At 43.5% G+C, this 12,517-nt stretch overlaps 1 protein-coding gene across 2 annotated transcripts in view; it reads right to left on the bottom strand.

The window, feature by feature from the left end:
* Ptpro (protein tyrosine phosphatase receptor type O) overlaps positions 1-12,517 on the bottom strand; it is a 199,138-nt gene that overhangs the window by 33,814 nt on the left and 152,807 nt on the right. Inside the window, exons 14-17 of one of the 2 annotated variants that reach the window (XM_005072983.4) lie at positions 10,609-10,741; positions 8,184-8,304; positions 4,998-5,066; positions 2,813-2,896 (exon numbers count right to left, since the gene is read on the bottom strand). In XM_005072983.4, coding sequence (XP_005073040.1) covers positions 2,813-2,896; positions 4,998-5,066; positions 8,184-8,304; positions 10,609-10,741 — 407 coding nt within the window. The remainder of the gene's footprint in view (positions 1-2,812; positions 2,897-4,997; positions 5,067-8,183; positions 8,305-10,608; positions 10,742-12,517) is intronic. The other variant, XM_013115524.3, reaches the window with a different exon arrangement.

Below are 12,517 nucleotides of genomic sequence, written 5' to 3'. Positions count from 1 at the left end.
CCTCAAAAGAATACAAGGTAATGAAGAGCCATGGAATGTGTGCTGATTAAAACAAAGGATAAAACCACAGAGGTCCCCAGGGTCCTAAGTGCAGCTGTTTCACACGCTAAGCAAAAGCACCGGAAAATCTGAGTACAGGACCTTGAGGTTTGTGTCCTGCTCAAAACATAGCATGACCAGTCATTGTGCATGCATTTGAATAATGTAACTAAATGTCACCCTGTGCTTAAATGCCCGCTGTTTAGGAGTTAGAGCAGAAGCAGGAGTGACTGAGCATGTCATGCAGCTGGCTACGGTAGAGAACAGAAACAGTGGTGAATTCAGTTCAGAGTAGAGAAGCTTCTAAGAAGAGTTGGGCTCCAAGACCATTGAAGTCAGGAATCATCACAGAAACCACTGGACAGGGCAATCTGGCCAGATGCCTACCACCTCGTGGTAGAATTCTCACCTGACAATGAGAAACTGTCTGATGGGATCTCTTGATTTCCTCTCAAGCTGAGGGTGGTAGCAAATCAATAGAAGCCATCCCTTCAAAAACTCCTTCACTTCTGGAGGAAGCTGGATAATGCTTTGGGAATGTGGGCAAGTGTCCTTCTGCTGTTTGGGGCTGTCATTAGCAGGGTAGGTGGCATGTGAAGACAAATGCCACCGAGGGCGCTCAGCCAAGGCTGGCTTAGGGAGGGACCTGCAGATGAAGCAGTGGGCATGCCAGCTGTTTTCATTTAGTTTTGTTTTGGGGGTTGGGATGTGTGAAAGTTTTAGAATGTGACAACAGAGACTGCTTGCTTACCTTTGACTGTCTCTCCTCACCTCTAAGCAACTATTCACGGCCTCAGGATGTTCTCCTAAAAACAGTAGGGCCTTTCCCCCTCTTAAGGAGGGTTTCACACTATTTGAGCAATATTGTCCCTAATGGACCCTGAAGGGGTTGGCCATCTGTTCTTCAGAGGGTCATTAAGAAAGACACGCAAGTCATGAACTGTAGAAAATGGGAAGATCTGAGGGACTAAACTGAGAAAGGGACACAGCACACTACACTACACAGCCTTCTTTTCGTTTTGCTTCAACTGAAACCTGAGGTGGATACTCCAGTCACTACCTGCATCCTAAGCACAGGTGCAATCCCTGAGGATGATGAGCGGGGGTGTTCAACTGAAAGGTAATGCCGCTCTTGAAGGTCAAGGTGGAATTAGCATGACCCACTCATACCCGGGAGACTATCTGAAACTAAATGCAGAACACACTGAGTTGATGATGGTGAAGTCTGAGTCTATAGAGTAGCAACAGCCAAGAGAATGGTATAATAGTGAGATATGGTTGACTTTGTTTCAAAGAACTGCCCTCTGGTATTTTTCTTAGAGAATGTACAAATTCTGTAGTAATGATGCACACCGAGGAAGCCTTTTTCAACGTCTCTTCCTTTGCAGCTTGATATTATAAATTACATTACAACCCCTGTGTTTCATTTGCCCTTGGAGGACTAGAAGAATATTTGGCCAATAGCTTCAATGCAGGAATAGTTGTTCAGATTTCCCCCATCCGTTTCTCTCCCTCCTCCACCCTTCTCTATCTCTCTCTCTGTCTTTCTCTCTCCGTCTCTCTGTCTCTGCTTTTTCTCTCACTTCCTGACCCATTCTCTCTCACACACAGCCACTATTCCACTCCGTGAGATATTTTTATTGATTCCTTCCAAGTCCGCTTCACATTGCCCACATTTCAGATAGCTGTTTAGTTTTATTTAGTATCTTAACAACCATATGTTAGCTTAAGGACAATGACTCTTGTGTGTGTGTGTGTGTGTGTTTGGGATTTTTGTCACTTTCCTGGAAGACTATTTCTCTGATGTCTTGGGGGAGAAAATAATTTTGGATTCTTTGGCCTAAGAAGTCAAGTTTATTATCATAATTATTACCATTGTCATTATAGCATAGCACAAGCCAAGAAGGATATGTTCCAAGGCTTGATTGTCCATGTGATTTAGGTACTTATAAAACAGGAAGGTGCTTTGTTTCCACTCAGAGGAGAGAGGACATTGTCTGGACTCTGAACCAGTATTTATTATATGATGGCTCCTGATGTCCAGACAGTTGCTCTCTTTGGGACTCTGTTTTCCTTTCTTTTGTTGAAGATTTTAGCGATGACTTATGTGTACATATGTGTGTGATTGAGTTCATGCACAGGAATGCAGGTGCCCGAGGAGGGGACTGGATCTCCTGAGCTGCCCCCTGTGGTTTCTGGGAGTTGAACATGGGTCCTCTGCAAGTGCAGCCTTAGCTGCTTTGCTGGGAGCCCCGAGTTCTGTTTTCCTGGCTCTAAAAGGAGCATAGCAGATTACAGACTGTGGGTTATTAGAGAAGACAACTGCACAGAAGGGCTTATATGCAGTTAGATATTCAGTAGAGTTGAGGTCGTTTGAAAGCAAAGAGGTCTCCAGATTCAGTCTCCTTCCCCTACCTCCCTGCATTTACCTTCTTGGAAGTAAAGCATTTTCTCCTATGTGGGGATGGGAAGGAAAATGGGACTCAAAGATGGCAGGCTGCCGGGCCAACTCCAAAAGACAAGTGACAAGGCACACAGGACAGGAAAGCTTTTGAGAGAACCTCGGGAGATTTAACTGGGAAGACACTGCAGTCTTCTGGGTGTCATTTACTGTCTCAATGCCTTTCCATTTTCTCATTGTCCTAAGTGCTGAGAATCACATAAAACAACCAGCAAGGAAACAAACAAACCCTTAATCCCATTTTGTTTACTTTCTGCAAGTTAACTTCTAGAGACTTTGTGTTGGGTAAATAGTAAAAATGAAATCACTTACCAAGGGTTAATATAAAATGCCAAAAGATAGTCAGTCCAAAGACATGAAGGCAGCAGGGTTAAGAAAGCAAACACACTCCTACGCCTGTGAGCATTAATAAACAACAGATGCAAAGATGAAAATGTGGTAAGGGTTAGTAATTCAGCTGTGAACAGATATCAGTAAGTTACCTGCCAGGGTCAACTCATACCACAGTTGAATATCATTCCCCCTGTAGGCTCCAGACGGAGGGCTTAAAAACTACAATGTTGACCAAATCAGCTTCTATTCACACAAGTCCTCACGGCAATCAGGGACAACTTCTTTCTACTCACTGCTGCTCAACTCAAGCTGCTCTTAGGAGATTTCATTTTCCATTCTGTTCACCGAGGGTCATTAGCTGGCTGGTGCATTATTCTCAGCCATCACCCCTTCCAATCTAACCTAATTTAAGAAGCCAGGTGGCAGAACAGCGCCTTGTCTGATTGGATATAGATGGTCAGGCCACTTAAGTGGGTTTGGAGAGGACCAGGCTTCTGTAGCACATCCTTATCAAGATGAACCACTTGGTGTGACTTTCTATAGTATTTTCAATTGGAACCCTTATCCAATTTCTAAAGCTATTCCTTAAAGCACCATCCTAATATGCTACTTGAATATCATTCATTCAGCATCAACACCTCATCCATGGCTGGGGTTTTTCATTGGTTCTCATCAGAATGGAAGTAAAACATTAAATAATTGCATTTTAATTCCAACTGAGATAAAATTTCTGATTGGATTCTGATTGCAGGTATTCAAACAGCACTCAAGACAGACTACCCATTCCTGTGGGCTGTAAAATATCCTGAGCTGCATCTATAGTTAGAGTGAAAACCAGAAGAAACTGTCATCTTGTCACTTTAGTTAGAACAGATCCCCGCTGAGATGGCTAATCTCACTCCCTCAGAATGCCCTCCTGCTGGTGAAACCAAGCTTGCTTGCTACAGGTTGCAGGAGAATTTGCTTGAGTTTAGGGAAATGTCCTGGAGGGAATTATTTCCCTTTCTTTTAGTTTCCCCAGACAGGTCTATAAATATTATAAATTGCAATTGGCCATGAAATTCATTAATGCAAAGCTTTCTTGGGTCATGGGTACAACCGTGACAGTTTCTAGATAGGCCTGTCAGGGTTTTGGGGGACCCTGTCTTTTAAAGGGAAGAAATGGGAGCTGGTGAGGCCCTTAGTCTTGAGAAGAGTCCTAACATATTTGGACAAATCTTCTCATGTTTCTGAAATCATCAGCATCAAGGACTTATAAATTCTCTTTCTTCATAACTGGATTGATCATATTTTAATAGACAAACTCTTCATGCTAAAAATTTAAAATGAACCAAAGTACAATCATATCAAATAGAATCTCATTTCAACCCTGTTTTCAAGCAGAGTGGTTGTCATCTACACTCAGAGAGGAAGCTTTCACCTTTTAGATAAGGTTTTTCACCCTGCTGATCCTGTAGGATGAAATTTCTGGTCTCTCAGATCTGTTCCTTTAACATTAGTCACTTTGGGGAAAGTGGGTTCATTTAAACCCTTCTATGGTAGGTAGCCTGTAAACTACATTCCCTAGTTACATGGGGAATGTTTACTTAATTGGTGATTCTCTTGGATATTCTGAACTGAATGCTAAGCCGGACAATATTGCTATCTATTACAGACCGTAGTTCAGTGTGATGGCAACCAAATTCATCTCTAGGCATTGTTCTAATTCCCGAAGCAGCTCTTCCCTGTAGGGCCTTTCTTCCCAGTTGTGAATATCAAGGGGCTCACAAGATTTTGAAGTTCGTCGTTGATACAAGAGGTGACGCCTCAGGCTGCACATCCTTACTTAATTTTTGAATGGCTGTGTTGGCTTTTTGAATGGAATAGTCGCCAGGCACTCCGCCATGTTGCTTTATTCACGTTTCCCCGTGGGCCTCCTACTGCCATTGTTCACTGCAGCTGTTGTGACGGAACCCTTGCTCAGAACGGCTCGGGCCCTTCGCACGACTACGTGGTCCCTTTTCCCACTACTTAAGAATTGTATTCAGTTTACAGAAACCGTTTTGTCCCATGATGATCTAGTCATTGATTACCCACTGAAATAAAGGAAGGATAATAAAATCAAACATGGAGCATGTGCTGGCTAGCTAAGCCAGCTGGAGACGTGTCCCAGAATAATACTCACCAACTGTAGGGAAGCTTCCCTTCCCTCTCCAAGGATGCAAAATTGACAAATGTGCCGGCTCCACACTCCCTGTTTGAAAGACAAAATCAAGGTCACTACTTGATGGAGCTCTTTACCTGACATGAAGGTTAAGAGAGATTTTATGCTGATTATCATGACACCATTAACACAAAGGATAACTTGAGTTTTGTATGACTCAGTCCCACATACAATACCAAAAAACAAAGAAAGATAAAACACGAAGAAACAGACCCTTGAAATGCAGCAAATCAAACTCGAAACAGAGTCTGCTCACAATCCTTGCCAAAAGGTGTTCATGACCCTAAAATGCATTCACCTGCGCTTCCATTGCTGACCTCGTGCATTCCTTGTGTGCATGGATGTTTATTGCCTGCTTCCTCGGAATTGGGTATTACACCATGCCACTGCTGTGTTGTGTAGTATATGCAGGTTACAGTCACCCCACCCCTTCCCAGGATATGAAGTTTGGTGGCTTCTGGGACACCAATCTTGAGTTTTCCTTTCCCTCCACTCACCAGTCTCTGTCATCTTCTTTTTTGGAAAAGTCTGTCTGTCTGTCTGTCTTCCTGCCTCTCTGTGGTTTCTCTCTCTGTATGTATGTGTGCGTGTGTGTTTGTGCGAGTGAGATGCATGTGTGCATACAGGGCACAGGTACCTGTGCACATGTGTTTTTAGGCCAGAAGAGAACTTAGAGAGTCCCATTCTGTCACCCTCTGCCTCACTCCCTTGAGAAATACTTTCTCACTAAACCTGGAGTGAGGCTAGCTACCAGAAAGGCCCCGGAGTCCTCCTCTCTCTGCTCCCCACATTGTGGGTTATCGAAGCTCATCCACACCCGGCTTTCATGTGGCTTTGGACTCAGGCCCACCGGCGCGTGCGTCAAGCACCCTTCCCCACCACATCGCCTCTCCAGCCCCTCTTCCTCGAAAGGTTACCATCCAGCTGTCCCACAGCTTCAGCCGGTGCCCTCCTCTCTTGAATATGGCCACCCTCTGATTTTTCCAAATCTATCGCTTTAGCAGCAATTATATGTAATTACTCTTACATCTCTCTCTTCAGCCAACATTGCACTCTAGACAGCCGGATCTCAGAGTGGGCTGCCTCCTCCACACCCGTGTCTACAGTTATCTCAAGCTCCTCCCTCCCCAAAGCGGAATCTTGATGTTCTCTGACAGACATGTGCACACTTGCATTTCTCTGTCGCTGGTGGCAGCACCATCCTTTCTGTTGTTAGGGCCAGACTCTTGTAGCTGTCCTCCACGCATTCCCCTTGTGTGTTCAGTTTCTTAGCCAACTCCATGATCTCTGTTTTCATGGAATATCCCGAATCTGGTCGTCTCTCCCCTTCCTTGCTAACACTCAGGACTAGACATCACCATGTCTCTTTCCTACAGCAGTGGTTCTCAGCCTTCCTAATGCTGTGACCCTTTAACACAGTTCCTCATGTTGTAGTAACCCCCAATCATAAAATTACTTCAGTGCTATTTCATAACTGTAACTTTGCTGCTGTTATGAATCACAATGTAAATATCATATGTACATGAAGCTAATATGCAACTCCAGTGTAAAGGTCATTCGATCCCCAAAAGGGCCATGGCCCACATGTTGAGAACCCCTGTCCTAGACTGTGACAACACCTCCTCCAGCTCACCTGTCCCCCTCTTCATCACTCTAGCCTGTTTTCTACATAAAATCAAAATGAATGCATCGAGACTCATCAGCTCTCATTAGTCTGCTCTAGACTCGGCGTGACTGCTCTTCTCACCCTGAGTGAGAGCCGAGGGTCCTGCAATGGCTTGTACAGCCTCCAATGATTCGGCATCACCCTCCCCGCCCTCCTCGGCTTTAACTGTAGTGGTGTCTCAGCTGGTCTTTGAATACTTTGGCCATGACTTCGGGTTTTTTCACTTGGCACTCTGCACTGGACACTCTTTCCACAGATGATGAATGGCCGTCCTCGCCATGCCCCCCAAGACCTTGTTTTATATGGTTGATCTTCACCAGTCTTTCCGGTTTCTCTCCATATTCCGTCATGGCTCATCTCCATTCCTTTTCCTTATGACCTCTATGACTACACTGTGAAGCTCTAGTTTTGTCTTCAGTGTGCATCATCTGTCTCCCCCATTGCAAGGCAAACTCCATCAGATACTCAGCACTCAGTGCAGTTGCTACAAAGCAGGTATCCATGAAAATTTCCTAAGTTTTGGTGACCTGCACAAGCTCACACAATTTGTAAGTCTAGACCTTACTTGAGGAGTGTAATGCTATAGTTTTCCCCTGTAGCCCTACTATGTACTAGCCACCCCTGCTCCCATTATCCTAAGAGTTATTGTGATACCAATCTTCATAAGCTAGAGACCATATTCACAAGTGACCACTGTCATCTATTTTTATTCTTGTAAATAGCTTGAGTCAGTTTATTTAAAAAGATATTTCCCTGTGCATCTTGCTAACTGGGTTGTAAACTCCTTTTGAACTGGGTGCTTGTTTCCTTCCCTCCTTCTATCCTTCCTTCCTCATTCATTCCTTTCTCCACTCCCTCCTGTCTTTTCCTTTCTTTCTTTCTCTCTCTCTCTCTCTCTCTCTCTCTTTCTTTCTTTCTTTCTTTCTTTCTGTGAACAGTCTTACTATGTATTCCGTATTGGCCTGGAACTCATTATGTAGACAAGACTGACCTCAAATTCACAGAGATCAGCCTGTCTCTGCCTCCAGATGAGTGAGATTAAAGGCAAATACTACAATCCCTGATTTATTTTTAATATGCCATACAAGTCATTGCTTAAATCATGATGAGAAAGGCAAACATAAGAAGATATTGATTTGTAATTCAGGTGTTGTTAGTGTACAACTACATATTTGAACTAAATTTCTCAAATGTAGTTGTTATCAAATGAACAGTAATGTCTTCAAAGAAGTGATAGAATGTGTCTAAAGAAAAGGACTTAATGTTTATCCTAGTGGTAGAGTGCTTGTCTAGAATGCGCAAGGCCCTGGCTTCCATCTACATCACACACACACACACACACACACACACACACACACACACACACTGATACACACATACATATACACGCTCACACACACACTATAACATACACACACTCACTCACACACACACAGAGAAAGAGAGAGAGAGAGAGATATGAACAACTGCACGTTTCTTACCTAGCCATCTGTAGATGCTTCTTTCTGAGAATGACGAGGGTCACTAAGAGCAGTCCAATTAAAAGGGTGCTGAGAATGGCCAGCACGGAGATCACCACCACATTAGGGTTCATTTCTGTAACTAAAGAGAGAAACCGTGGGTTGCTATAGGTTGCAGGACATGGAGACTGAGAGAGCCATTCATGGACTTTCATCTATCCTTAGGAATGTTGAGTTTATAATGAAGATGATAATAGCAACAACCATGTTTGTCCAAGGCAACCATCGCCTTGTCTTCTAGTAGAGCTCTGGGGACTGGTCCTTAGGTATATGGAGAACTGAGTCTGTTTCCTAGGCCTCCAGCATGCAGGATGCTCTTAGCAAGAAAAGCTGCCAGTGTGAAAAGCATCAATGCCATGACTTGCAACTATTTGAAATTAAAAGTCATTACCATTGCTTAATATTTCAAAGGTGGCAGGTTCTTATTTTATGCCCATGACCTGAGAGTCAGGAAGTACAGCTGTGCGGTTTTCTCTCAGTTAATAAAGCATGGGAGCAAGGCATTAGTGTGCTGCCATCTGTGGCAGCATTTTACACGTTACCAGAATCAGGCATTCTGACAATCTCTAGCCATATGCTCAGAGGTTTCCCATCTGCACAGACGCAGAGATTAAATCTATTAATAAGTCTGAACATCCTTAAGAGTTGGGTTGTTCTCATGGGCTTTCTCTGATGAATGGTCTGCTCATCCGGTATGAACAGGACACCAGAGGCAAGGAAACAGGTTCCATGTCTTTATAAACGTCTTTGTGGTAAGCCAGGGGAGATCCGTGTCCTCCTGTACAGGTCAGGAAACAACAGAAATGATGGACATGGTGGCAGATACTATATCCCAGGACTTAAGAGGCTGAGGTAGGAGGGTTAGAGGTCTGGGGGCAGTTTGAACTGTGTGGTGAGTTTGAGGCTAGCCTGAGCTACACAATAGCTGTCTCAAAAGTCCAACAGAACCAACCCTTAGTGCCTTGAGTACTTGCTCCTTGCTACCTCTGCTTGGGTTTGTGACTGAGCAGAAGAAAGAACAGCAAGCTAGCCAACACCATTTGGGAAGCCATTTCATTTATTTCCCCAAGTTTATGTTTTCTCATGTAAGAAAACTGAAAAAAAAATAATTTACCTATTGCTCTAGGTTCCCAGGGCAAGAACAAGAATTAATAGACATTAAAGTATATTTCTTAAAGTGTCACAGAAGCCAGACATGGTGCTGTTTGACTTTAATTAATGAGGCAGGAGGATTCCTGTGACTTCCAGCCCAGTCAGGACTACATAGTGAGAGCATGTATCTACTTTGCTCTTTAAAAACAAAAACAGTGCAAAACAAACAAACACCCACACAAACAAAAAACTCAGACAAAAGCCCAGGAGAAAAAGTGTTGTGAGATGTAAGACGAAATACCATGAAGATACTGCCCATGTCTGCCTTCATCTCTTCTTCCAACAAACTAAAAGTTAGTTGCAAAGACTCAAGAACAAAACAAAGCAACAGCCCACACCATTCATCCCTGCACTTGGCAGCCAAATGATAGACACAAAAGCAACCTGTTTAAGGGACAGTGTGCTCTTACGCATGGCTACCTTTATAGGGTCTTCGCAGATGGCCCATAGCTCCTACCGAGGACAATGCAGGAAAAGAACAAGGAGGCCGGCATTACCCCAGACCTTGCATTAATCACTATTTCCCATTAGCACAGCTGAAGTAGCAGCCATCTTACTTTGACTTTAAGCAGGAATTGTAACTACTCTTTGGCCAGGGCCAGCCAAGGACCAGTACAGATGAGAGTGAGCTGGGCAGGAGTGTGCATACCACTCTTATGGATTCCAAGGATGGGGGCCGTGGTGATCCTGCTAGCCTTTTTACAGCATGCACTAGGGCTTTCTGTGTTTTTACTTCTAATTTTAGAAATAACCTAAAGTAGAGCTAGAAAAATGGCTTCGCAGTTAAAAGTACTGGCTGCTTTTTCAGAGAACATGGGTTTGGTTCCCAGCACCCACATGTTGGTTCACAACCATCTCTGTCTCCACTTCCGAGGGATCTGACACCCTCTTCTGACCTCTGGGGGAACCAGGCATGTACATGGTGCACAGACATCCATTCAGGCAAAGCAATCATACTCATTAACATAAAAATAGAACTCAAATAACCAAAATCTAAAACTCATATACTGTTATTCTGTATTTACAAGTTTTAAAAAGATTTCAAGAATATATACATCTTTTTCTAAGTCATATGACCTTTGGAATTAGAGTCAAGGGCTCTCTGCACCCATAGCTTGGGATGTTTTCACTAGAAGGCTGGCTTTATCAAAAGGCAGACTGTGTATATTTAAAAGGAAACATTGAAGAAAACGTAGGAACTCCAGGACCGGATTGCCTTGCTCTGCATGATTACCCATTGTGGAGACAGCTATGAATGTAGGGACACTGGGGCTGTTGTGGCTGAAGCTGGTGACGCTGCAGTTGTAGGCAGTGGCCGGAAGGAGGCTGGAGATGGTCACAACGTGGGAGGAAACAGCTATCGGTTCCTGGAGGTGAAGAAAATGAAACTCATTTTCGTGTGGTACTCATTTGTTTTGTTTTTAAAACTATTTTTCATACCAAGGAGGTTGTGTGTAGAGTAAAAGCAATTAAAAGATGGAAAAGGTTAATAGTGAAAAATCTTTCCTTCTTACTCAATTCCCTTCCACGCCACTCCGTTCTGTGGAAGCAGCTGATGTTACTGGGCGTTTTCCTCCTTCACGTATTTGATTGAGGTATGAATATAGCGGCCATGTTGACAGTCATGAATGATGATGGCACGGTTTACACACTACTCTGGTTACTTTTCCTTGAATTATCACTATCTTTCGCATTCTTACTGTAAGTTTGTATTAAGCTGGTTTATGGTTTTTGTTAAAAGATTTAAAAACTATGTGTATGAATGTTTGTCTTCCTGTATTTATGGGTGCCACACGCATTCAGTCCTGAAGAGGGTACCATACCACGCGGAACTGGAGTTGCTGACAGTTGTGAGCAATAATGTAGGTTCTGGGACCCAAAGCTCAGTTCTCTGCCAGAGCAACAGGTATTCTTAACCCCAAAGACAAAGTTGGAGAGCAACTCCTGTTTTATTGCTTTTTTAAGGAGTGCACACAAGTCCACAAAAGTTCATACTTGACCTCACCAACCTCCTATTGGTGAAGGTTCAAGTGGTCTGTTGATTTTTGTGTGTGTGCTTTTGAAAGCAATGCTAAGTAAACAGCATCTTGCAAACATAGGAACATATGTATATGTGTAGTCACCTAGTGTATTTATGTATGTGTAATGGCTAATATTAATCATCATCTTGACAGAACTAGGAATCATGTGTGAGATGAGGGATTGTTTACATTAGGTCAGTCTCTGGGCATGTCCGGGGAGGTTGTTGTGATCAGGCTAATTGAAGTGAGAAGACTCACCCTAGGGAGAGTAGCACCATTCTCTGAGCCTGGATGCTGGACTGCATTTAGAGGAAGAAGCTATCTGAACAAAGACATCATGGTTCTTTGCTTCTGGATTGCTGACACAACACGTCCATCTGCCTCCAGCTTCTCCTGCCAGAATTTCCCCACTGTGAACTACTGTACCCCAAAACTATGGGCTGGAAGAGACTCCTCCTGCAAGTTGCTTTTGTTGGGGTATTTTATCACAGCTTTAGGAAAAACTAAACACTATATATGGATGCTCATGTGTGGCATGGACCCTCCCCCACACACACATCCACACATGCATTGCATGGGAAAGTATATACATATATGCAATAATACATTTCCAGCACTTGATACTCAGTCATAAACCATACCTTTCTAATACTGAAAATGGTTGAAAATCCATCCCTGACAGACCAGTTTACCTGCTCACTACTGCTGCGTGGTGAGGCCTGTAGCCCTGAATTGTTTCTAATGTGGGATATTTGTCGTAGGCTTTTCCCAGGATCATCGTGTCTAGCAGTTTTATTCTGCAGTTCTTATCATGAAGGAGGTTATCAATTTTTCCTACATTGAAGGATCCTTTGTTCTTAGTTTCCTATGTGTTTGCTTAGGGGTGTTGCTCTTTATTTTTTTTATTTGTAGTAAGAACCCAAACTGTCGGCATTCTTTGTTTTTATCACACCCACCCAAAGCATGGTGATAGACGGTGCTCAGAAGCAAAATCACCTTATTTTAACAAGAAGAAATTGCTCATTTGGTGGATCCACGGCCAGAGCGGACACACACTACACAATATAAACAATGAACCAGCACGACACTCTTTTTCGAAAGGAGGTCCCGAAACACATCCGG

Source organism: Mesocricetus auratus, unplaced genomic scaffold (genome assembly GCF_017639785.1).
Source record: "Mesocricetus auratus isolate SY011 unplaced genomic scaffold, BCM_Maur_2.0 Super-Scaffold_100001, whole genome shotgun sequence".
NCBI lineage: Eukaryota > Metazoa > Chordata > Mammalia > Rodentia > Cricetidae > Mesocricetus > Mesocricetus auratus.
Note: the sequence above shows the minus strand (reverse complement) of the source record. Positions and strands in the feature narration are given on the sequence as shown.